Raw genomic sequence first — 26,855 nt, 5'->3', positions numbered from 1 at the left:
CAGTAATTAGAGTGGGACTTTATTTGAGTGTCTGTTTTGAAAATGGATAAAAAAGTTTTCTTTTGTATGTAGTGGAGTTATAGGACATTATCTTACTTAATTACATGTGCTTGATAAACACAAAAACAAACAAAAATAACTTTTTACAATATAGCCACTACAGGCAGGCCTGGTTTCATCCGGTTTCTTTTTCTTTTTTTTTTTTTTTTTCCATCCAGTTTCTTAACTGAAGAAACAGCAGGTTGTTTTGAAGGTGGAACCAAAGCTGACTGTACGAGGTTTATTCCAAGACAGTAACATACATACTAAACCACATATATCGTTCTTCGTGGGCAATCTAAAGAACGTTCAGGAGTAACTTTCTCTGAGATTTTCTTCCCCAGTGATTTAATTGCTGCGTATGATACAGCACCACTGTATGGCACAGTAGATTACTCAGGGAGGAAAATAATAATTTTGCATAATGGTGTGCAGATTCTATACATTTAGAAAATTCCTGTTCAGTTCTTTATCTTTTATTAGGACTGCATCCTTATGAAATCTGAAGTGTAAATGTATGCATGTCAACATGCAGTGTAGAAAGGCCACACTCCTCCTTGGTGGTAATGATAGTCTATCTCTGGTCACAGAAGTAGGACAAGTTCCTCATGTCTCGGGATTGTTCTCCTGTGCCCTGCCCTCCACGATGGTAACATGTGGCCGGTGGCACAAGCGCCCACTCAACCTGCATGTACCTTGTACCTTGTGCACGGTTTTAACTACAGCTGTACTGCTCTCCAGAACTTTGCTTTGGTGACCGTGGCATACACACCGTGCCGTGCCTCCAGAAATTTTTCAATCCAAAGGGTTTCACCTTGAGGTTTTAACCCATAGCAGTAAAATAGATGTCCAGAAAAGAATGCAAACTCACGGCCTTGATTTCCCTGAGAATTTAAATTTGAAATCTTTTTAAATTAATTGAGGTCTATTTTCATAGGGTAGGTTTTTTTTTTTTTTTTTTTTAATTGTCCAAGGAGTACCTGCCAACAGGTAAAGGTGGGCAATTCATCATCTGGATGCCTTTCCATGGGCTATTTCTATATGGTGGCAGAGCAGTGTAACAAACACCTGCCACACTTACTTCCCTTTGCTTTGCTAGGCTGCAGTCTTTGCATGCACTGGGAAGGATTCAAAGATAACAGGATCTTATCCAGACCAAAAAAAAAAAAAAGAACCACCACCACCAACAAAAAAACCCACTTGCATTTGATTGTGAGAAAAACTGAGCAAAATTTGGTTTCATCCTAAAAATCGCTTGCTTGCTTGTTATCTCTTTCTCTCTTTCCTTCTTTCTTTTTCTTCTTTTTTTAAGTTTCTGTTGTGGATGAGGTACTGTAGGAGATACATGGTATAGGGTGTCGCATTTCCATTTTTATCCACACAATACATGGCAGGGCTTAAGATCCTTATTTTGCCGATGGAGAATGTCTTTCTCTCTTGCTTTCCTTATCCCTTCTACATATACAGTGTTACAAATTGTAACCATTCTTTATTCCTAAAACTCTTTTGGATTTGTCCATTTCTTTCCTGACCTCCTATCACAAAGTGTTGCATCCCTCTCCTGGATTATCAGTAGTCCCTGAATTAACATCCCTGCATCTACTTCTGTCACCTACAATACAGCTTCTGCTCTCCAGTTCGACTTCACTTTAAAATATAAAGTAATTACATCTCCACTCTTGTGACCCTTGGAAGGCCTCCCTTTGTCCAGAGAATGAAGTCTACAATCCTGTGTCACTGCCAATGGATCTCCCAGGTCTGGACTTTTCCCTGGACCCACCTGTGCCGCATCGTCTCCCTTCTCTTCCAGGACAGCCACACCAGACTTCCTCAGGTCCTTGAACTGATAGCTATAATTTTAGATATTGAAAAGTTCTAAGTTCTTTGTGACAACGAATATGTTCGTTCGTTCTTCTTTCTTCTTTTTTCTTTTATCCTTTCTTTTCTTTTCCTTTTCATGAGAGAGAAAGAGAGAGGCAGAAACACAGGCAGAGGAAGAAGCAAGCTCCCTGCAGGGAGCCCAATGCGGAACTCGATCCCAGGACCCCGGGATCATGCCCTGACCTGAAAGCAGATGCTCAACCATCAAGTCACCAGGCATCCCTGGGATATGTACTTTAAAATGTGTTTTGAAAAGATTGTTACAGATTATGGTATTTTGGCAACTGGCGATATACCCACATGTTTTGAAAAAGTTTCATAATTATAACCCTCCTGTGATCATACAATGCTTATAAATATTTATTTATTTATTTATTTATTTATTTATTTATTTATTTATGATAGTCACACACAGAGAGAGAGAGAGAGAGGCAGAGACACAGGCAGAGGGAGAAGCAGGCTCCATGCACCGGGAGCCCGACGTGGGATTCGATCCCGGGACTCCAGGATCACGCCCTGGGCCCAAGGCAGGCGCCAAACCGCTGCGCCACCCAGGAATCCCTGCTTATAAATTTCTTATCATCTCATAGTCTTTCTGAAGTAAAGCTTTCCCAGAGAGATTACTTTTAAATCGCAATATTGCTCGGGTGTTTACTTTTGCATACACAGTACCACGAAGAGATCAGTTGCTGCTGTGTAGCCGTGTTTGTTTATGTTGTAAAAGAAAGAGGACAAATTATTCTGTTGACAAGCAATTGGCATGTGGAAGGTGAAGCTGGTTTATGTTTGTCAGTAGTTAGTTGATCTGTGAAGTTTGATTCCCAGTCCAACCGGTGTTGAGTAATAGAAGTGCAAATGTTGGCCCTGGCTTTTGGTTAGCTTCTCTCTACCAATATTTATAAATACCTCTTGGTTGTTAGCAGTTTACAAAAATTACAGATTGCCTGAGACTAATGATTAAGGAGGATGTAGAAACTTCCCCTGGTTCCTCTTTCAGACCTCATTTTTTTTACGCATCTTGAAAAGGAGAATAATTGAAGATATAGAAACACTTCTACTGCTGGTTAATAGTGAGCGGTAGGCATTTAAGTCTGTTTTAAATTTTAATGAGTAATTGATATTTGGTAGCTGCTGCCTGGCAGTCACCTACTTCTGACTGGTGCCAGTTCTACTCTGGAAGGAGATTCAGGGACAGAGAGGCTTTCTGGAATCCAATGAACCTGCCTTTCTTATTGGTGAAAGTTTGAAAAAAAAATAGCTATGGAGACCTTCAACTTGAATATTATTGGAGTTTATTCTTTTCCTGTTACCTGCATTCATTTGTGACTTTCCATGGATGTTTTCATGATGCTCAAATTAATTTCCCAAGGTAATTTACAGCTGTGATGTAGCATTTGTAGTGTCTACTGTGTAATAGTCACAGTAAAAATCTTTGAAGGTTGGTTTGTTGTTTAAGAGTTAGGAATTTTCAACCTAACCATGACACCCTGCTTATAAAATGGACTAATATGGTTGCATGAGTTTATAGCTGGTGTCAGCCTCTCCTTGACTCCAATGACATCATTTCTTAGGTAGTGACTTCAGAGGTAGGCATTTAGAAATACAGAAATGTTTCAAATGACTCATGAATATGAAAGAAAAATGTCTATTGTAGGTCAGCTGAAAAGTGAAGATGGTTTTGAGTATTAACAATGAAATATTGACCTTTTGATACACTCTGTGAGATTCTCTAAGACAAAACAGCTTTGTAATATTTGTTTCTTTTACTAATTTATATCTTTTGCAATTTTAGAACTAAAAGGAATATTCTTTAGAGGAAAAAAAACACTGGAAGTGACATTTTCACTAAACTCTCAAGAGTTTCTGTTTGTTTTCAAATAAATAAAAATGCGGTATGTGATGCTCTTTACAGAGACTCTTGGTATGTTTCACAAGTCAGTTCTCAAAAAATGAAACTATTTTTTGGTAAAAGCAAATTGAAAATTCTAAGTGGTGAATCCCAGTTGCCTGAAACAAACTCCCAACTGTGTATCTATTGCCTGCAGATTCTTGACAGTATTAATTTGTTTGGTAGAAAAAATTATTTTATTCATAGCAAAAATCAAATAAGTGCTATCCACAATTGACAACTGTTGTTTTGTTTATTTCCACCAGGTCTGGCACTGGTGGAAATCTGACAAGAAAAGGCAGAAAAATAAGTTGGGTGTGTGAGCTGATAGGGAAAAGGATCATTGGAGCAATAAAATACTTCATTTCTCATCTTCTTTTATGGCTGCCACTGTAGGCGACTGCTCTCAATATACTCTCCCATGGATTTACAAATGAGGAGCTTGCATGCTACTCTATCAGGGGCAACTCCTTATTGCTTACTACCACCATTGGAAACAGAAGGCCTGAAATGCTTGGGCTGGAGTGGTAAGAAAAGCCACCACTGGATTCCTGAGCATTCTTTAGATCTTAATTAGATAGCGTACTTTCTGCCATGGCTCTGTAAGTGCCGTGTGGGTTGCAAATTTATTTTGAACCCAAGGTGGATGCGTTATCTGTAAGTCATCCATTCCTGACTAAAGGCTTTGGGGCTACAGATCAGAGTGGGCACTTTATGAAATCAGAGCCAGCGTTTTAACTAAATCCTAATGGTCAGCTTAGATTTAATTGCAAATGGGACAGTGCCTTGAACTTTCCCAAACCATTCCAGGACATCTTAAAAGCAAAATGAATTTGGGGTACCTGAGGTCAGCCTTTGGATGACAGTAAGCAAATAGATCATGGCCAGGACCATGTCCTAGTGTAGACATTTTGGGCATCACTCATGCTGTAATACATTAATTAATTTATTATGTTTAAATATATATTGTAAATACCTTTTCATGATACAACAGCACCATATTCACTCCACGTGAAGTAAATAAGTGGAAAGTATGTTTTCTACCAGTTTCTACCAGCTCTATAATCTTGAGGAAACAGGACATATGACAAGAAAAAAGCTGTAAAGAATATCTTCTTAGTGATGACAGATGATTTTAGATTTGGAGGGGGCTGCTTTAGGATCCTTTGAAACCCAATGTCCTCTGCAGTGTCTTTCCTGCCCAGTGACACACATGAATATCCACATAAGTGACCCCACCTAGTTAACTCTCCAGTTGTTGGCATGCTGTCTGTTCTCCTCTATAATGTAGTTACTGGTGCCCCTTTTGCTGACTAGTCATGCAGGAGGGCCCTCTGCAGGCCATCACAGTTCCCTGGAGGTGAGTTAATGCATGGAGGTTGGACAATGTGGCATGGGTGAAGAGCCTGATACATCTGACTTTGTATCTGACATTCTTTTCAGTTTAAGGTTTTATTTATTTTAGTGAGAGGGAGAGAGGAAGAGAGAGCATGCATGGGCGCTGGGAGGATGAGGAGAAGGAGAGAGAGAGAGAGAGAATCCCAAGCAGCCTCTGCATTGAGTGTGCAGCCCAACATGGGGCTTGACTCCATGACCCTGAGATCATGACCTGAGCAGAAACCAAGAACTGGATGTTCAATGCACTGAGCCACCCAGCTGCCCCTCTTTTTTGTTTAATAGCATCATTTGAAATATATCCATTAAGTCCGACAAATATATGGTAAGCTTCCATAGTGTCAGCTAAATTATTTTTAACTCTATATTGAATTATAAAAACAATTTTATCACCAACTCAGTTTCCCGAATTTGTTTTCTAGAAGACCAAATAATAACATATACAAAGTGATATATGTAGCCCCCTCCTTTTTCTTTAGTCTGATTCATTTTAAGTACTTAATTATTTTTAGCATTATTCTTCGATAGGCCTGTCAAACTCATCCCCTTCCACCTCAGCCATATTGGGATAGAAGTTTTGTTTTGTTTTTCCCTCAGGAGGTAGATAGGTTGTTGGAGTCTCACTAAAATATATAGAAAGCCACGCATAATTAAGAAGCAAAAGCCCCATCTTCCATGTTATAATATCAGGAAGTAGCACAAGAGGGTTTTTATTGAAAAAAACATATTTCTGGAAAACATTTTAACAGTTTGTTTCAATGTACTCAATTAAAAGACCAAAGAAGAGAGTACAGACTTTTTAAAAACTCCTTATCTATATATGTTTAAAGAATATACTTTATTGAAATGGTATCCTTAGACAATAAAAATAATGATTATTTGTTGAAGTGGTTAACCTTGGACAATAAACTTATATCATGTTTATAAATTATAAATGTTGTCTTTACCACAATAAAATTGCCTTATATAGACAAAAGAAGAATGATTTAAGAAAACTAGAAAAAAAAATCTTATCATTTGTAGCAAATACTAAGGCCATTATTTCTTTGTAAAACTCAATACAGTTGTTTAAGAGACAAACAGATAATAATGTACATTTCAAATCAATGCTTTCAGTTTATAAAACTGGAGAATACAAAGTCCCCTTAAAGTTTTTAAATGACACACTTGAATGTTTCATCATTTCATAACTTTCCCTCTTGACTTTTTTTTCCTATCATCTGACAATGCTTCTTTATTTTGCAGATCTGTTTGGTTTTAAAATTTAATCCCAAGGCCTTAAGCACGTCTCCTTATTTCCTAGAAGTAGGATCTGACAAATGCCTGAATAACTCCAGTTTTAGAATTCACAGAATGGCAGGTCAAAAACATGGATGAGAGTGCATCAGCTTGTCCAGACAGCAGCAGAACGCTGAACACTCATAACAGTCCATTTTGCCTGCAGCATGGGGTCTGTGGTTGAGGTGTGTCAGATAGTGTCGGATCAGATTGCAAAGGACTTGCATGACAGGTGAACAAATTTAGATTATATCCTTAAGGAGTGGTCCTGGTGAGCTTTGAAGGAGATGTAGAATGAGAAAATTTTTAGTGAGAATATGAAAGCAACAGATATTTTCCCTAATATATCTGTTGGGGAAACAACAATCTAACATAGTAGCTATAAACTATGAAGTTTTTGTCTGTAAACCCAAAATCTTAAGCTACCATTGCCTCAGGTATAACTATCATGTCTGCCAAGAGTAAGAAAAAAGAGAATAAAACTGTGTATAGGGTTGTTGTTGTTGTTGTTTGTTCACTTTAAGGTGAAGCAGCTGCTCTAAGTGGTGTGTTTGTAAGATTATTTCCCTGAAACAGACTTCAATGCCCTTAGACAGTCTTCCTCCTCACAAAGATTTCCTTTGCTTTCTCTGCATGAGAACCTACAAAAGTATTGAGATTGAGAAAATAAAAGATTCAAATAAGCTCTTAAGTGGTTTTAAAACATACATAGTGCAGTGCACAAAAGGGAAGCCCAGGGAGAAACCAGGAAGCCACTTGCCAAGCAAGTGCAGAAGGTCATGGAGGCTGGACTGAGGGAGTCATGAAAGGGAGATCGTGGGGAGAAGTTCAAAGATGTTTTGGTAGAATTGGAAGATTTGGATGACTCTAAGGAAGAGGCAGAAAAAAAAATGAGTACAGTTTGTGATTTGGTACACAGATGGGATGCTGAGAGATCACTGGTGGGCAGAGCAAAGAGAAGGGAGGTCCATGGCTTGGAAGCAGATGGCTTGGATGTCTGGTGCTACACTAAGGAGTCTGAAGCACTTCTGTCATTCAGAGGGAGCCTGAAAATTTCAGAGGGGGAAATGATCTCCATACTTATCAATGTTCTGGGTCTAGCATGGGCTCTAGTTCCTGCTAAAGCCACCTTAATGTGAGTTTCAGTATACATGCCAACAAATGAGTGTTCTCTTCTACCTTGCTTGCCAGGGGAGGGTACTTATGATTTTTGTAATGTATTTGTGTATTTATAGGTATTTACTACATTGGTAGCCTAGCATCACTATGTTAAGCTTTTACTATATATAGTATTCTAAAAGAGATGTGGTTATCTAATAAGCATATTCAAATCTATGTAATAATTAGTTGATATAATGGGTCTTTACCAGAGAAAGTAGTTATGAATCTGATTCTGTCTTACAAGGTGAATACCTACTCCTCAGTATAAGAAATGCTTGTCTGAAGGACATTGAAGACATACATATGTATAGATGGTTGGTTGTAAGTTATATGAAAAAAATGAAGTTAGTAAAAAAAAATATATATCTTCTGCCAGAAATTTGACATTCACTGTGAATTGGACAATGTTATTATACATTATTATTGAAATGATATGAAACATGTAAAATGAATGAGTTATATTTTGTAAGGTATGGCTACTTCATGGGCAATGTATTTGTAACAGTGTTTTGTTATGTATTTCCTGATGTGAAGGAAATATAAATGGTCATGTAGTGTTCTTGAGGTGATTTAGAATTTGGAAGGATAAATGAAATGGAATTCTTGATTGGGATGAATACATTAAATTATTTGGTTTTACATTTGATTTTGCTTTATGTATAGACTTCATAATGGGGCTTCAGATACATAAAAGGGAATTCATTCCATAAACTAGAGTTAGAAATTCATTTTAAATATTTAATGATTTAATTAAGTTTTATTAGTGTGATGCTCTTTGCTTTGCCAATTAAAAATTGACAAGAGCCTCATCTGTTTTTTGTTTTGTTTTGTTTTCTGTTTTCCCTCTTTGGATAGTATCTCAGTTAGATTAGTTTGTTCTGTATCTTTACAAACAGTGATAAATACTAATTTTTCAAAATAAATGTTCTTTTTAAACATGTAAAATTGCCAAGAGAAAAATATTAAGCAATTGCAAAGCATTTAAATCAACAGAATTTACTCATTGCTTTGCCCTTTGATTAAAAAACTACTTTATACTTTGTCTTTAGGAAAATTTGATTTGCTTTACTCCAGTTTTCTCTCTATACTAATCATCTTTGCCAGAGTGCAGAAAGTGTTTCATGCCATAGGACTCAGACGAGGTGCAAATGGTGCTTGCCATTGCACTGGACTTTGGGGCATGGGTGAGAGTGACATATCTAGTGGTCAAGCAAACAGTGGAGAAGAGTGAATTACATAAATTACACTGCTATCAACAATGAGTTCACTGCGAAGGGTGTGTAGCGGGTGGAGTTTTCCCAAGTTTATACCTCAGGATCATGCAGGTACTCCAGGTGGTTATGGAAATACTGTAAAAAGTAAAGAGAGGCTATGACCATATGCATTTCTATGAACCCTCATATTCATATTTCACTTATATTTATTGACATAGAATCTATGTCCATGTAGCTCTGGATAACTTGGTGGCCTGAGAAATTTTATTGACATGAGGGAAAAGGAAGAGGATATGTATAGTTTGCAGTATTTATCCAACAGGCAACAATTGACCCTGTGTAGCTAAGAATATGATTCTCTGGACTTTTCTGACAAACCTCCTGCCCTCTGCCCCAGTGGTGATCAACAGTAAACATTACCCTTAAATGTGCTTCTGAAGGAAAAATAAAATATGTTTTGGAGACAAGAGATCTAGATAGTTGTTAATTATCCTTTTTCTTTTTAGAAAAAAAATATAATTAACCAAAATTCACCTTTACTTTTGTCGACGTTTCAAGGTTCAGGAACACAGAGTATGTGGAAAACTGTCTTGTATCCTGTTGAAAGTTGAAATGATCTTACTAAAGATGGGAACTGAGTTTCCCGGTATGGTAGTCATTAACCACACATGGTCGTTACATTTAAATTTAATTAAAGTTAAATAAATAAGTTTATTTCTTCAAAGTCCACAGGTATTTTGTGGCTGCCATATTGGATGGTACAGAAATATTTCTGTTGTTATAGAACATTATATGGTATAGCACTGCATTAGAAAGTATGTGGTTATGATACCCGAAAAACAGTATTCTTATATAGATACTATTAGACATAATAAGAAACAAACCCGACCATTTTAGTTATGATGAGAATTTTTTTTCAGCTTCTTAAGTTTTTATTTTAATTCTAGTTAGTTAACATGCAGTGTTATGTAACTTTTAGAAGTACAATGTCATGATTCAACAATTCTATCCATTACTCAGTGCTCTGCACTATAAGTATTTTCTTAATCCCCTTCCCCTATTTCACCCACCCCCCTCCTCCTCTCCTCTGAAATCCACCAGTTAGTTGTTCTCTGTAGTTAGAAGTTGGTTTCTTGATTTGTCTCCCTCTCTCTCTTCTGCTTTGCGCATTTGTTTTGTTTCTTAAATGCCACATATAGTGAAATCCTGTGATATTTGTCTTTCTTGGACTGACTCTGCTTAGCATTATACTCTCTAGCTCCATCCACATCATGGCAAAAGGCAAGATTTCATTCTATTTTTAGCTGAATAGTATTCCAGTGTATATGTATACCATTTCTTCTTCATCCATTCATCAATTGATGGACACTTGGGCTGCTTCCATATCTTGGCTCTTGTAGATAATGCTGCTATAAGTAAAGGGGTGCATCTATGCCTTTAAATTAGTGTTTTTGTATTCTTTGGGTAAATACCCAGTAGCGCAATTGCTGAGTCATGGGGTAGCTCTATTAACTTTTTTGAGGAACCTCCATACTGTTTTCCACAGTGGTTGCACCGGTATGCATTCCCACCAGCAGTGAATGAAGGTTTCTTTTCCTCCACATCCTTGCCAACACCTGTTGTTTCTTGGGTTGTGGATTTTAGCCAATGTGACAGTATGAGGTGATATGTTATTGTAGTTTTGATCTGCATTTCTCTGATGATGAGTGATGTTGAGCGTCTTTTCTGTGTCTTTTGGACATATGTATGTCTTTTGAGAAATGTCTGTTTATGTCTTCTGCCCGTTTTTAAATTGAATTATTTAGTTTTGGGGTATAGAGTTTTATAAGTTTATATTATTTTGGATACTCTTTATCGGAGATGTCATTTATAAATATCTTCTCCCATTTTGCAGATTGCCTTTGAGTTTTCTTTATTGTTTTCGTCACTGTGCAGAAGTTTTTTGTTTTGATGTAGTCCCAGTAGTTTATTTTTGCTTTTGTTTCCCTTGCCTTAGGAGACCTATCTAGAAAAATTTTATGGTTGGCCAATCTCAAAGAGTTACCACTTTTGTTCTCTTCTAGGATTTTTATGGTATTTAGGTCTTCAATCCATTTTGGATTTTTTTGTGTGTATGGTGTAAGAAAGTGATGAATATTTCTTGGTCATTTATATGCTAATATGGGTGTTCCCAGTTGTCAGGCAGCTTTTCTCTTTGTGATGAAGATCCTAGGCTCTTCCCTTTTGTGATTTTGTTATGCTGCAAATCCTTGAAGTCCTGCTTCCAGCTGCTGGAAGGGTTCAGTTGCCCTGGCCTCTTCACCACCTTGACCTGAAAGTGATGAAATAAATTTTCCCTCATATTCAGTTGGTGAGAACTACCCATATGGCCCACCTAGATGCAAGGCTTTTTGATAGAAACTCTGCAAAATAAATATGGGGATCCCTGGGTGGCGCAGCAGTTTAGCGCCTGCCTTTGGCCCAGGGCGCGATCCTGGAGACCCGGGATCGAATCTCCTGGTGCATGGAGCCTGCTTCTCCCTCTGCCTATGTCTCTGCCTCTCTCTCTCTCTCTGTGACTATCATAAATAAATAAAAATTAAACAAAATATGAATTTTATATGGAAAAGTAACTAATGAGTTACTGGTTGGCTCAATTGGTTAAGCATCTGTGTTTGGCTCAGGTCATGATTCTAGGGTCCTGAGACTGACCCCCTCGCCAGGCTTCCTGCTTAGTGGGAAGTCTGCTTGCCCCTCCCTCTACTCGTGCTCTTTCTCTCTCTCCCTCTCAAATAAACAAATAAAATCTTTTAAAAAATAGAAAAGTAACTAATGGTTAAGAATAATTTTGTTCATTGTTAAATTGCATTTCTTCATCTTTAGAGTACATATACTATTGTTTTGACAATCTCTGAAAACAAAGTAATATCTTTATTTTCATGTTCTTATACATTTTAACACTTTGGTCCTTGCAGATTAAGAACAGTTAATAAGACCAACATCATTTTTACTTACTTTATATAAGATATTATAGGTCTATGGGAAATTTATATAAAAAGATTATGTATTTTTAAGTGGGCTTTCAACTTTATAGGTAAAACAGTTGTACTCTGTTCCTGCAGGTTTTCTCTTGTGAGCCTGAGTATGATTTAATTTAGAAGACTAGAATGCATATAAAATTTGGATATGCTTATTACATGTAGTGAAGTACACTTGCAAAGGAGGTCTCCCTTGTCATAAACAAAGAGTTACTGGCAGGAATTGTCCCTTATAAATCACTTTCCAAGTTAAAAGATAAATCCATACTCAAAATTTGCAGTTTTATTTTTATTTATTTTTATTTTTTATTGGTGTTCAATTTGCCAACACATAGCATAACACCCAGTGCTCATCCCATCAACTGCCCCCCTCAGTGCCCATCACCCAGTCACCTCCACCCCCTGCCCACCTCCCTTTCTACATTTCCCAGAGTTAGGAGTCTCTCATGTTCTGTCTCCCTTTCTGATATTTCCCACTCATTTTTTCTCCTTTCCCCTTTATTCCCTTTCACTATTTTTTATATTCCCCAAATGAATGAGACCATATAATGTTTGTACTTTTCAGATTGACTTATTTCACTCAGCATAATACCCTCCAGTTCCATCCACGTCGAAGCAAATGGTGGGTATTTGTCGTTTCTAATGGCTGAGGAATATTCCATTGTATACATAGACCACATCTTCTTTATCCATTCATCTTTCAATGGACACCGAGGCTCCTTCCACAGTTTGGCTATTGTGGACATTGCTGCTAGAAACATCGGGGTGCAGGTGTACTGGCGTTTCACTGCATCTGTATCTTTGGGGTAAATCCCCAACAGTGCAATTGCTGGGTCGTAGGGCAGGTCTATTTTTAACTGTTTGAGGAACCTCCACACACTTTTCCAGAGTGGCTGCACCAGTTCACATTCCCACCAACAGTGCAAGAAGGTTCCCCTTTCTCCACATCCTCTCCAACATTTGTGGTTTCCTGCCTTGTTAATGTTCCCCATTCTCACTGGTGTGAGGTGGTATCTCATTGTGGTTTTGATTTGTATTTCCCTGATGGCAAGTGATGCAGAGCATTTTCTCATGTGCTTGTTGGCCATGTCTATGTCTTCCTCTGTGAGATTTCTGTTCATGTCTTTTGCCCATTTCATGATTGGATTGTTTGTTTCTTTGCTGTTGAGTTTAATAAATTCTTTATAGATCTTGGAAACTAGCCCTTTATCTAATAGGTCATTTGCAAATATCTTCTCCCATTCTGTAGGTTGTCTTTAGTTTTGTTGACTGTTTCTTTTGCTGTGCAAAAGCTTCTTATCTTGATGAAGTCCCAATAGTTCATTTTTGCTTTTGTTTCCCTTGCCTTCATGGATGTATCTTGCAAGAAGTTACTGTGGCCAAGTTCAAAAAGGGTGTTGCCTGTGTTCTCTTCTAGGATTTTGATGGAATCTTGTCTCACATTTAGATCTTTCATCCATTTTGAGTTTATCTTTGTGTATGGTGTAAGAGAGTGGTCTAGTTTCATTCTTTTGCATGTGGATGTCCAATTTTCCCAGCACCATTTATTGAAGAGACTGTCTTTCTTCCAGTGGATAGTCTTTCCTCCTTTGTTGAATATTAGTTGACCATAAAGTTGAGGGTTCACTTCTAGATTCTCTACTCTGTTCCATTGATCTATGTGTCTGTTTTTGTGCCAGGACCACACTGTCTTGATGACCACAGCTTTGTAGTACAACCTGAAATCTGGCATTGTGATGCCCCCAGCTATGGTTTTCTTTTTTAATATTCCCCTGGCTATTCGGGGTCTTTTCTGATTCCACACAAATCTTAAAATAATTTGTTCCAACTCTCTGAAGAAAGTCCATGGTATTTTATAGGGATTGCATTAAACGTGTAAATTGCCCTGGGTAACATTGACATTTTCACAATATTAATTCTTCCAATCCATAAGCATGGAATATTTTTCCATCTCTTTGTGTCTTCCTCAATTTCTTTCAGAAGTGTTCTGTAGTTTTTAGGGTATAGATCCTTTACCTCTTTGGTGAGGTTTATTCCTAGGTATCTTATGCTTTTGGGTGCAATTGTAAATGGGATTGAGTCCTTAATTTTTCTTTCTTCAGTCTCATTGTTAGTGTATAGAAATGCCACTGACTTCTGGGCACTGATTTTGTATCCTGCCACACTGCCAAATTGCTGTATGAGTTCTAGCAATCTTGGGGTGGAGTCTTTTGGGTTTTCTATGTATAGTATCATGTCATCTGCAAAGAGGGAGAGTTTGACTTCTTCTTTGCCAATTTGAATGCCTTTAATGTCTTTTTGTTGTCTGATTGCTGAGGCTAGAACTTCTAGTACTATGTTGAATAGCAGTGGTGAGAGTGGACATCCCTGTCTTGTTCCTGATCTTAGGGGAAAGGCTCCCAGTGCTTCCCCATTGAGAATGATATTTGCTGTGGGCTTTTTGTAGATGGCTTTTAAGATGCTGAGGAATTTTCCCTCTATCCCTACACTCTGAAGAGTTTTGATCAGGAATGGATGCTGTATTTTGTCAAATGCTTTCTCCGCATCTATTGAGAGGATCATATAGTTCTTGTTTTTTCTCTTGCTGATATGATGAATCACATTGATTGTTTTACAAGTGTTGAACCAGCCTTGCATCCCAGGGATAAAGCCCACTTGGTCATGGTGAATAATCTTCTTAATGTATTGTTGGATCCTATTGGCTAGTATCTTGTTGAGAATTTTTGCATCCATGTTCATCAGGGATATTGGTCTATAATTCTCCTTTTTGGTGGGGTCTTTGGTTTCAGAATTAAGGTGATACTGGCCTCATAGAACGAGTTTGGAAGTATTCCATCTCTTTCTATCTTTCTGAACAGCTTTAGTAGAATAGGTATGGTTTCTTTTTTAAACGTTTGATAGAATTCCCCTGGGAAGCCATCTGGCCCTGGACTTTTATGTCTTGGGAGGTTTTTGATGACTGCTTCAATTTCCTCCCTGGTTATTGTCCTGTTCGGGTTTTCTATTTCTTCCTGTTCCAGTTTTGGTAGTTTGTGGTTTTCCAGAAATGTGCACATTTCTTCTAGATTGCCTAACTTATTGGCGTATAGCTGCTCATAATATGTTTTTAAAATAGTTTGTATTTCCTTGGTGTTGGTAGTGATCTCTCCTTTCTCATTCATGATTTTATTAATTTGAGTCTTCTCTCTCTTCTTTTTAATAAGGCTGGCTAATGGTTTATCTATCTTATTAATTCTTTCAAAGAACCAACTCCTGGTTTTGTTGATCTGTTCCACAGTTCTTCTGGTCTCTATTTCATAAGTTCTGCTTAAATCTTTATTAACTCTCTTATTCTGCTGGGTGTAGGATCTATTTGCTGTTTTTTCTCCAGCTCCTTTAGGTGCAACGTTAGCTTTTGTATTTGAGTCCTTTCCAGTTTTTGGATGGATGCTTGTATTGCGATGTATTTCCCCCTCAGGACTGCTTTTGCTGTATCCCAAAGATTTTGAATGGTTGTATCTTCATTCTCATTAGTTTCCATGAATCTTTTTAATTCTTCTCTAATTCCCTGGTTGACCCTTTCATCTTTTAGCAGGTTGGTCCTTACACTCCACGTGCTTGAAATCCTTCCAAACTTCTTCTTGTGATTTAGTTCTAATTTCAAAGCATTATGGTCTGAAAATACGCCGGGTACAATCCCAATCTTTTGGTATCAGTTAAGACCTGATTTGTGACCCAGTATGTGGTCTATTCTGGAGAAAGTTCCATGTGCACTTGAGAAGAATGTGTATTCAGTTGCGTTTGGATGTAATGTTCTGTAAATATCTGTGAAATCCATCTGGTCCAGTGTATCATTTAAAGATCTTGTTTCTTTGGAGATGTTGTGCTTAGAAGACCTGTAGATTGCAGAAAGCGCTACATTCAAGTCACCAAGTATAAGTCTATTGTTATCTAAATATTTCTTAACTTTGGTTATCAATTGATATGCTTGGTAGCTCCCACATTCGGGGCATATATATTGAGGATTGTTAAGTCCTCTTGTTGGATAGATCCTTTAAGTATGATATAGTGTCCTTCTTCATCTCTCACTACAGTCTTCGGGATAAACTTTAGTTTATTTGATATAAGGATGGCTACCCCTGTTTTCTTTTGAGGACCATTTGAATGGTACATGGTTCTCCAACCTTTTATTTTCAGGCTGTAGGTGTCCTTATGTCTAAAAAGAGTCTTTTGTAGACAGCAAATAGATGGGTCTTGCTTTTTTATCCAGTCTGAAACCCAAAATTTGCAGTTTTTTAAATTTGTTTTTTGGTGGTTTTGTTTTGTTTTGTTTTGTTTTTCTAGATTTTATTTTTAAGAAATCTCTACATCCACCATGGGGCTTGAACACACAACCCCAAGATAAAGTCACATGTTCCATTGGCTGAGCCAGCTGGACGCCCCCCGCCCAAATCTACAAGTTTTATACATGTTAATATCATAATTGGGTATCTTGCATATATGCAAGCATACTTCTCTTTAATGACCTTGGTTGGCACTTACCCCAAAAAAAGATAGTTGAAGGAGTTACACTATGTCCGAATTCATTTTGGCCATTTTCTTTTCTCTAGATATCTCTATCTATAATCTCTACTTCTACCTCTACATCTATCTATCTATCTATCTATCTATCTATCTATCTATCTATCTATCATCTCTACAGACAATCCTCTACACAGTAGTGTGCGATTGTAAAGATGGCTTCACAAACTGAAAAAGCAATTTTAATCATCAAGAGGAAAAATTATGTTTCATCAGTGACCTTTACAAGTTTTTGCTAAAACATTAAAAACTCTCTTACTTTCACTCATAAATGTATAGGGAAATGAAAAAAGCAGTAAAACTCTATTTAGTGTTTTATCATTTGAAACATATTTTGAGAATTAAAGAGCTTTGTTCCTTTATAAAAACTTGTCAAGAGGAGTTTGAACCACATCTGCCTTCTGCTCATCATGTAACTTATGGAATGAATGCCTTCGTGGTCATGGCAAATTGCCTTACTTCTTCTAAATTCAGATCACCTTCTGACATTTCATGCTTTGTGCTTTCAGTGTCATGAAGTATCACCGATCATTCTTTTAATGTGAAATTTATATTTTACAGATATCACTTCCTCTAAGACAACTCGATCCTTTCATCACAACTAGTTTCCTCATGTTTGTTGGTAAGTCCTCTTTCACTATGTTTTTATTGGTCAGATGTCCAGAATCTCTGAAGTGGTAACAGGGTCAATGCTCCTGTGGTCAGCCATGCATGAAAGATTCCAATTTAACTTCCAGTGTCGGTGCTTTTCATTTCTTTGCTCAACTTTCATCTTTTTTGGCCATTTCCCTCTTGATTATCTTTTTTTTGTAGAATGTTTTGTGGGATTTTCACTGGGAGACAAGGGAGCAATGGAACGGCCTGCTTTTTTGTCTGTACATGCACAGAATAACAGATGTACAGTGATCAATCACCAACAGGCTTTGACAGAAGTGCCATGGTTGGTCACTGAAAAGGATGCACATCTATTTTTTTTACATAGAGATTTGTGGATTGAAGAGCTAACAGTAAAGTTTATATTTCAAGTGATTACTCACATTTGATATATTGCAGTAACTGAAATTTGAACCCTGTTGTTAGACACTGGTGGTATTTCACTAAACCATGATAGCTGAAATTTGTATATATTGGAATCATGCAGACAAGGATTGTTTCTGTGTGTGATTTCCTTTTATGGAATCCTCTCTCTGGTCCTCGGATCATTTCCCCTTCCTTGCTATTATTACTACTGCTACATCCCATATAAAATGAACCCCATGAAGCCCTTTATTTATTCTGCTGCAATGTGTCTATGACATAAGCTGGAACAGGTTTGAGGAAAATAAGCATCATTATTCAGAGAAATCCATAAAATATTCGCCTTTGGAAAGTGGATAATGGCTTGAATTAGAGAAAGCTAAAAAAACCCCAAAACAAACACTGCACACTGCAGGGAGGTCCACACCCAAGTGAATCTATACAATCTGTACGCATGGATGTGATTGCATTCCAATTTAAGAGTAAAATATTCATTATTTGAGATAGACAGTATAACTTGAAACTAGTTAATTATTGGATTTGAAAAAGAGCAATGCTGATATTTACAAATAAATTAGATGTGACTCTGGTATGTATACAGAGTAAATCAAAACAGTTTTAAACTATACTTTAGTGGATAAGATTTCTCTTGGTTTATCGATAGTAGAATCTGGATTCATGGTTTTTAAACTTTAAAATGCATTTAAATCGCTGGCAGTTTTTGTTAAAAGATTCTGGGGTAGGGTCTGAGATTTTTTAGTTTTAACTCCTTCTCAGGAAATGCTAATGGAGCTGACCAAACATTGAGTATGAAGAGTTTGGAACTACCTAGATTTTGCTGTATAAATTTAGGAAGCTGATAGCTTTAGCAAATAAAACTACACCATGTTTGAAATTGCTGAATTTGACTATTTTCCACTTCCATGACAGTGGAAAGTACTCACCATTAAGAACAACTTTGGACCTCCCTTATCTTTCAAACTTCTGTCTTGTGTTTGCCTTTCCTTTCTGTGCCTTCTGAAAGATTCCTCTTTCTTTGCTCCTACATCATCACCTTCCATTTATTCACCAGCTCACCAGATCTGGCTTTAGCCTGGTTGTGAATGACTGACGGAGACTTTCTAAATGCACATCAGGACCTCCTTGTAGTCAATGGTGAGATGTGTGTATAAGGTCCGGTAATATTGAGCTGCCTTCATGCAATTCTTCCCTCTTGGTCTCTGGAACATTATTACTAGTTTGTTTGTTTGTTTCTTTTTTCTTAAGATTTTTATTTATTTATTTGAGAGAGAGAGAGAGAGAGAGAGAAAGAGAATGAGAGCAGGAGCAGGAGGAGGGTCAGATAGAGAAACAGACTCCTCACTGAGCTGAGGGCTCAACACAGGGCTCAATCCCAAGACCTTGGGATCATGACCTGAGCTGAAGGCAGACTCTTAAACTACTGAACCACTCAGTCACCCCGACGGATCTTGTTTCTTCTCCAACTTTTCTCATGCCATCTTCTCCATCTCCTGCACCAGCTCTTGTTTGTCCAGCTCTTTCAATGTTCTTCTGCCTTTCCAACTGACCAGCTGCTCACCCACCAGCATTTCCTCTATGACTTCAGTTGCCTATTTACCATGCATATTTCAGTGGCACCCAAATTTTAATCTTTCTGCCTCCAAGACTGTCATAGTTCCACTCCCATAATGACTTTGGGCAAGTTTCTTGACTATCCTGACCTTCATGAGATTCCTCTGATAATATTTCCCATTTCTATGCATGGCAGAGGGGCAAGTTACAGTAACTAGAGCAATCTGAATTTATTTCTCTAGGATGGGACATTCTAGTTTGACCTGAATGCACTTAGAAACAGCTGATTTAATGGATATATCCAATATATGAATATGATATATTTCCTTGGTTATATTTTTAATTATGGGCATCTCTCTCCATTTAAAACCATGCCAAGTATATCAACAATTTTTTTGCTTTTGTTTTTTGAGGGAGTGTGGGGAGGGAAGGGCAGAGGGAGAGGAGAGAGGGGGGGAGAGAGAGAGAGAGAGAGAGGCTCTTAAGCAGGCTCCATGCCTAGGACAGAGCTGACATGGGGCTCCAACTCATGACCCTGAGATCATGACCTGAGCTGAAATCAGCAGGTTCCCCTAATCAACAACTTATATTAAAGACTACATCATACATCAAACATTTGTTTTTATAGATAGAATTTTTGGAATTATCTACATTTGGAAAATAACTAATTTTGAATTTATCATTCTATTGCTTTACATTAATAAAAATATAATATTATACTAAGACATAGCCTAAAGAATTTTAGAATGAGAAATGAGCTTGATAACCAGTGTATAAGTAAACTATGTGTTTAGTGCATTTAATTCTACACATTTCTTAAATATTTATGAAGCATCATCTTTTGAATAAGTTTTGCAGGCCTTATTTTTCATGAGAAGAAGGCAAATATGTGAATAAGTGATTATAGTCAGATGTGTTAATTTCTGTAGTAAGTATTAGTAAAACACACTTTAGTAACCCAAAGGAGAATACAATCTGTCTAGAGAAGTTATGAGACTTTTCATAAAAGAAGTGTAATTGGATCTTTTGCAGACTTGTCTAGGAGTGAAAAGGGGAGAGAAAAATCCAGATTTGGAGGAGAACATAGGTAAAGACGTTAAACCCAAAAGGTCACTGCAGGTTTGGGCAAAATGATAAACTCTGTAGGTTCACTCCACGTTCTGTGCGGGAGCCAGGTGAAAGCAATAGGGGAAGCCTAACCTGTGGCCCACACTCTAGATTTTCCTCTCTTGAGGTTTAATCCCAGAACCCCGGGATCATGACCTGAGCCAAAAGTAGACACTCAACCACTGAACCATCCAGGTGCCTCTATAGTTCCTAAATATTCACTCATACCCATGAGTGAGGCCCAGCAAATACCTAGCTAAAACTCTCTATCAAGGTAGAAAGTTGTAGGTGAAGAGCTATATAGCTATAGGATAATCATATTTCAAGAGTGTTTTCTTTTAAATAGGTCGATCAGAAAAAGACAAATACCATATTATTTCATTCATATTTGGAATTTAAGAAACAAACCAGGAAAGGAAAAAGAAAGAGAGAAACAAACCAAGAAACAGAGTCTTATTTCTAGAGAACGCACTCATGGTCACCAGAGGGGAGTTGGGTGGAGGGATGGGAGAAATAGGTGATGGGGAATAAGGAGGAATCTTGTGGTGATGAGCACCAGGTGATGTAGGGGTGTGTTGAGTGACCACGTTATATACCTGAAACCAATATAACGCTGTGTGTTATCTCAAAGTACATCATCATAGAACATGACTCAAATTTATAACAAACCAATATGTTTGCTAAGAAATCCTGTGGCAGCCAATGACACCATCGGGAAATAAAAGAGAAAAAAAAAAAAAAGGTGAAGAGAAATGGGTCAAGCAGGGACTGAAGGGAAAAAGGAAGAACAAACATGGATATGAAGTTGGCTGCACTGGACAGCACTGGGCACTAAGGTGAGAACTGCTCCAGTTTTCCGTTAATGAACAGTCACCATATGTGTTACCTTTAATGCAGTTTACACAGTAGAATATTAAGGACCAGGATACACAAAAATTTTATTTATTTGAGAGAGAGAGAAGGAGCCCAAGCAGGAGGAGCAGAAGGAGCAGGAAGCAGAAGGAGAGGGAGAAGCAGACTCCCCACTGAGCAGGGAACCTGATGCATGGCTTAATCCCAGGACCCCGAGATCATGACCTGAGGCCAAGGCAAACGCTTCACCAACTGAACCACCCATGCACTCCACACAAAGCTTATTCTATACAGCTTCAACTTCCTAGAGATAGTGGGCATGAATAAATTAAAATTAGTGACATCTGGGTAAGTAAAAGTTAAAAAAAATTAAAACCCCAAATATAAAAATCATGTCAAACCTCTTATTTCTCTCTTGAACTTGGGGACCAAATTATGAAATGAGAGTTCTAAACTCTAGTTGGGACTAATCAGCATTGCTATTATGGCTCATTTCTTATTCATTTAAGGTGATTATGCTAATGGAATATTACTATGATGCTTCAAGCAAGCTCTCATTTCATAGGATTTAAATATAGGAGAGGAAGAGGAAGAGAAAAACCCCACCTTTCTAGGACAGCTCTAACTCAGAATACTGTTTGTTTTATTTAGTCTCTTGTTTGTTCTAAGTATAATTCATTCATTTTGCTAGAGGAAATTTAATCTAGAAGAGATTCATTGGGTGTGGCAGATAAAAATCCCTTTTCTCAGTAAAAGACATTTTAATCTCAGAGCATATTCTAGAATAATGAAAGCTATTAAGCAGGCAGCTGTAGCACCCTATAAAAAAACAAAACGAAATAAAACAGTCCAATTGATCAGTAGAGGTTCATAATCATTAGTGTTAGGTAGATGAAATATCCAGATGTCTTATAACAACCAACTTTGTCAAATTGACCAGATATTTTGGCATGGTGTGGACAAAGTCTTAGTTCTGTAAACATTAAATTACATGACATCAGATTTTCTGCTGAGGATAACTCTGGTGACTGAATTCAACGTTAAACATTCTGTTAAAAAAAAAAGTAGTGATTTGGGGGCACTCAGCTGGCTCAGTCGATACAGTGTGCAACTCTTGATCTTGGGGTTGTGAGCTTGAGCCCCACATTGGGTATAGAAATCATTTAAGAATAAAATCTTTTTTTTTTTTAAAGTAGTGATTTTGTTTTACTGTACCAAAAAAAAAAAAAAAGGTTTAAATTATCTTGTATTGAAGTGAATTTATTTAGAAGTGATTGGAGCATATGTAAAAACTTAAAAACATGCTTAGTGGGGGAGGGGAGGTGACTCCCTAGAACAATACAGATTTCTCTATCAAAAATATTTTGCAATTATAGAGTTCTCTTCATTTTTCAGAAGTTTCCATTTATATTTTCTCATTTAATGCTCCAAACAGTTTTTTTTCAAGTAGTGCAAATTATTACATTTTTTTTCCAAGTCAGAGGTGAAGAAAATGAATCTCAGACAGGTGACCTGCCTAGCCTAGAGTGACAGATTGTTACACTAATCCTCCTCAGACGGTTCATATGTCCCTGTATCTACTCCCTTATGTTGTCTACACCTGCTCTAACTCATATTGTTTTTGGCTAATGGAACAATAGCAAATGGGGTACAAACAGAAGCTTGACGGGTGCTTGTGCAATCGTCTTTCTATTTCCTCCTGCTGGGAATCTGTGCTACTGGGTGTCTTCTGGATGGGCCTCTTCTGGGCTGGGCTGAGGCCTCAGATATGTGGATGAGGTCAGCCTCCATCTACAGCTCCAGCAAGACAGCCAAGGGGGTAGAACCAGCCAGACAACCCTCAGAATCAGAAATTAATAGTCGATTGTTGTTTTAAGCCACTACCTTTGGGGATGATTTTGAAAGCATCAAACACTAACTCATAAACCTCAAGTCAAAAGAAGGGAGAGGGGCAAGACCACAGCCCAGAACTTTGGGATCCAATTTCAGCGTTCTGCTGGGGAATGGAAAAGTGGGTATTTTACCCAGAAGTCGAAAGAAATTGATCTAAAGGATTTCGAAGATTGGAAAGGGAGAAATTAGATCCTTTTACAGTGACTCTCAGAGACTCTAGTTTTCTCTGCTTTTTACAAAATTCTTTTATCTTCATAATTAAATAACTGTTATCTACAGGCTCATTTCCCCCCTCCTTTGTTTAATTGTTCTATCATCTCTCACATCATAATGTGTGGGTTTTATGAAAGGTTGAGTTTTCTAAAATGTAAGATAAAACTGTTCAGGTTTGTTCATTTATTGTCTTGACATGTTTATAATTCATGGTTTATGTATTTTACCTTCTATAGGCCTGTGGAGCTGAATAAAATAACCAAGGTAGCATAGGGCGACAGGTTTTTTTTTGTTTGTTTGTTTTTTGCTTTTTGTTTTTTTTTTAAATTTTCAATCTTCCCTCTGTAGGGGTTGTGCATACTCAAGGCAGTCATTCACAACTGCTTAAAAATAAAACACGTTATTTTTGTTGTTTCACATGACACAAAAATATCATGCAGAGTATCCCAACGAAAGCAAACATTTTGTGTTTTCAATATTTATTATCTTAGTAGGTTGCTTTGGTGAATTTCCTTCAACTCTTCATCAGTTTCTTCTGGTTCTGTACCGAGATTGATCTTTTGCAAGCCCCAGATGATTTTTTTTTTTGAAAGTAAGATTGAATTTGAATGGAGATGGGGAAGCAGGTCCAACAATAGTTTTTGCGGGAGGCTGGCTGCAACTTTGAAGTCCAGCGCTGTAGCCATGGCTTCATAATGCCCCACTGGAAAAAAAAATCCCACAGAAAAGTAAACATTTTGACAAGGATCTAGACATCAATTGGAGCTTATCCAGTATTAAACAGAAACACATGCTTTGTTCAAGGCATTTGCAGAAACAAAACCATCCTGCCTTCTTTATTTATTTCTTTAAAGCTCCGTCTTCTATTTATGCTATGTCATGACTAAAGGCGGCCATGAATTGGAAACAAAGGGAAATTCTCCCAAGTAGAGTCCGAAGCACATCTAGCCTCCCTCCCTTGTGCCTTCACCCGTGACCACAAGGCCTGAGCTCTCACCCTCCTCCACCATGCCCTTCTGCGTGTTACTATAAATGTGCCATGGCCAGGTATTAATTATATGCCAATAACAAGAAAGCCGAACATGCACCTCTTCCTCTGAGGAGAGTGCTGAGAGTCAATCCTCTTTTTGGCTTTCTTTTCAGCTTTATTTGAACAGTACCTGCTGATGCTGGGGTTCCCTGTGACAGGGAAGCTTCCCATTCTGTAAGTGGGGAGTGCGCCTCCCTCTCTAAACAAAAAGTTGGAGATGTTTGAAAAGTTATATCATACACCAGTGCCAGGAGAGGGCCCAATGTGCATCTCCTGGAACATACAAGCCCCAGATTTAAAGGACTATGATCTATGATGTGGTACAGACAATAGGGACACAAAACCCAACAGTCAAAGAGCTTTGCCAAAAAAAAAAAAAAAAAAAAAAAAAGCTTTGCCAGTCCTGTGGGATAAAACGAAAGCAAATGCCCCCCTATCCACAAACCTATAATATTTTTCTTTGTTTTTATAGGAATTGTACAACAGAGTAATTAGCTAAACTTTTCACTTCAACTCATTATATTAGTGTGGACTTGTTGCCTTTTTGATTCTATTAAAAACAGACAACTGGAGTATTTGTAGACTATAGATACAATGGAGTGCTGACAGTGTTTTGGCAAAATTTCTTTAAAGATCATTTAGTTTCTAATCATTATAAAATAATCCTCTGAGTAAGGCAGTTTTACATATTAAATTCTACAATTACCTGTTTGTAAAATTTACAGGCAGTAAAATGGGAGAACATCTGTATTTAATATTTCTTTAAAATCAAGTTGTAACTGATGTTTCCAAGACCACCCACCTGACAGATGAGGAGGTATAAAATGGTCATAAAATATGACTCTAGACCCAAATAGTCATTCCATCACTCATGCTCACCATTTTGCTTTTTCGATGGAACTCGAGCTCCTTTCCTCCTTTTCCAAGAATTTTCTACTCAGAAATAGGTCTAAGAGGGGGCCTGCACACATTTATCCACTAAGAGCAGCTTTCGCTGCTTAGAATGGCCCTGTGTTGGTCCTCCACAGCTGTGCCATTGGTATCGCTGTCCTGGGCACCATCTTTTGGAAACTACTGGCCACATTGGAGATCTCACTCTGTCATGGAAGAATGGCCATGGATAGAAGCACTCCTTCATCCTGCTGCCTAATGGTAGACTACACCATTAGCCCCATCCTGGGTTGGGGCATGGCTGTCTCTCATAGCGCCATTGGGACCACATCTCTTCCATCACCATTCCTCAGAAATATTAAGACTCTCCTCTCCCTTTGTATGGTCAGACTCTCCAGCTGGATTTCATATGAAATTCCTCACACATTCAGTCCATTTCCAGGGCTCCCATCCTAATTTATTTATTAAATATCAACACCATTGGTCATACAGCAAGTTAATGGAAGCTTTACCCTCAAATTTTAAGATTAATGAAATGAGATCATTCAGACTTGTCAATACAAACCAAAGCCCCTGGGGTATGTGGAGGTTTATAAGGACACGCTCATATGGAGTATTTTAAGGAAAACCATTTTCAGACTGCCCACTTCCCCGTGTTCTCTTTTTAAAATGTTTCTCTCCTACAAGGCATTTATATCTGAAGACTCAAACACCAGTCTTCCCACCTCCCCTTTCAGAATTGCCCTTACCCTGTTTTATAAAGAAAGGCATGCCTTCCCCTCACCCAGAAGCTTATCACTGTGCAATGTCCCCCACAGCGTCTCTGGGATGCCAGACAAAAAGACCATTCGAAATACTGTTGTCAACAACAAAGCCTTCTTTGATCAAGACACCATGGGCTCATGGTAAGTCTTCATGTCCTCCTGTCTTATATTCATTTCTGTTAAATGTATAGCTAAAAGAGTTGTGTTTTGTGGCAGTCTGAATTCACATATATGGTGGAACAGAATGGAACAGTCCTGGACAGTTTTCATCCAGTGGCCTTTTGCCTTCTTTGCCTGGTCATGTACCCATGGACCTCTACTTCCTATGGAAAGAAAGCCTGTACATTTGCAGTATGGTGAGGCCTAGCATGAATTCTTACAGTCTCTTCATTGTACCTCTGGACTCACGTATCTCCTGTTTATTACATCACCACAGCTCACTGACTCTGCAATTTGAGGCAGTCCTCAGTTCCATTTCTAAAATGCCCTTCAAATCTTGCCCATCGTGTAGGGCTGGAGTGAGGATGAGTGGAGACGATGTTGGGAAAATATTTCAGAGAAGACCAGAACAAAATAAATGCTTAAGAAATGTTTGTTTCATAGCTAAGCACACTTACGATTTTTTTTTTTTGTGAAGTTACAACAGGGGAGCATCCTCAGGCAAAACCAGCTCTCCAGCTGTGGAGTGAACGCAGCCCTCTCCAGAGAGGAGCCTGGCCTCTGACCTTGTTTCCTGGGAGGTAATCTCTAAGCCCTTAGAATGTTTTGTCTGAGAATAGTTGTCAAAAGTTGACGTTGAGAAAAGTGCTTCTGTTTACCTGGAGGCCTTTGGCTAGCCAGATGGTGACAATGCAGTTTGGAGTGAAAGCTTTGGGCCACACCAGCAGTATGATTTACAGTGGGGTTTGCATCATACATGAGCTGGAGGCGCTGGAGACTGAGTCAGCCGTCTGGACAGTCAGTGATGCCTAGGTGGTAGGGCCCCAGTTAAATCTCTACACACGGAGGCTTGTGTGAGCTCTGCTGCTTGGAAACACTCTATGCACATTGTCACACATCAGCACTGGAAAGGTAAAGTGGATC

General features: G+C 38.1%; 1 protein-coding gene across 8 annotated transcripts in view; it reads left to right on the top strand.

Annotated features, from left to right (window-relative positions):
- The window catches only part of LOC144306750 (uncharacterized), a 188,522-nt gene that overhangs the window by 152,852 nt on the left and 8,815 nt on the right, over positions 1-26,855 (top strand). For 6 of the 8 annotated variants that reach the window (XM_077886302.1, XM_077886301.1, XM_077886300.1 and 3 more), the window contains 3 exons: positions 16,995-17,055; positions 25,827-25,913; positions 26,410-26,512. In XM_077886302.1, the coding sequence (XP_077742428.1) occupies positions 17,046-17,055; positions 25,827-25,913; positions 26,410-26,512 (200 nt within the window). In that variant the 5' untranslated portion in view covers positions 16,995-17,045. The other 2 variants (XR_013373828.1, XM_077886307.1) reach the window with 2 other exon arrangements.

The sequence above is a fragment of the Canis aureus genome, chromosome 37, assembly GCF_053574225.1.
Source record: "Canis aureus isolate CA01 chromosome 37, VMU_Caureus_v.1.0, whole genome shotgun sequence".
Classification (NCBI taxonomy): Eukaryota; Metazoa; Chordata; class Mammalia; order Carnivora; family Canidae; genus Canis; species Canis aureus.
This window is presented reverse-complemented; position numbering and strand designations above follow the sequence as displayed.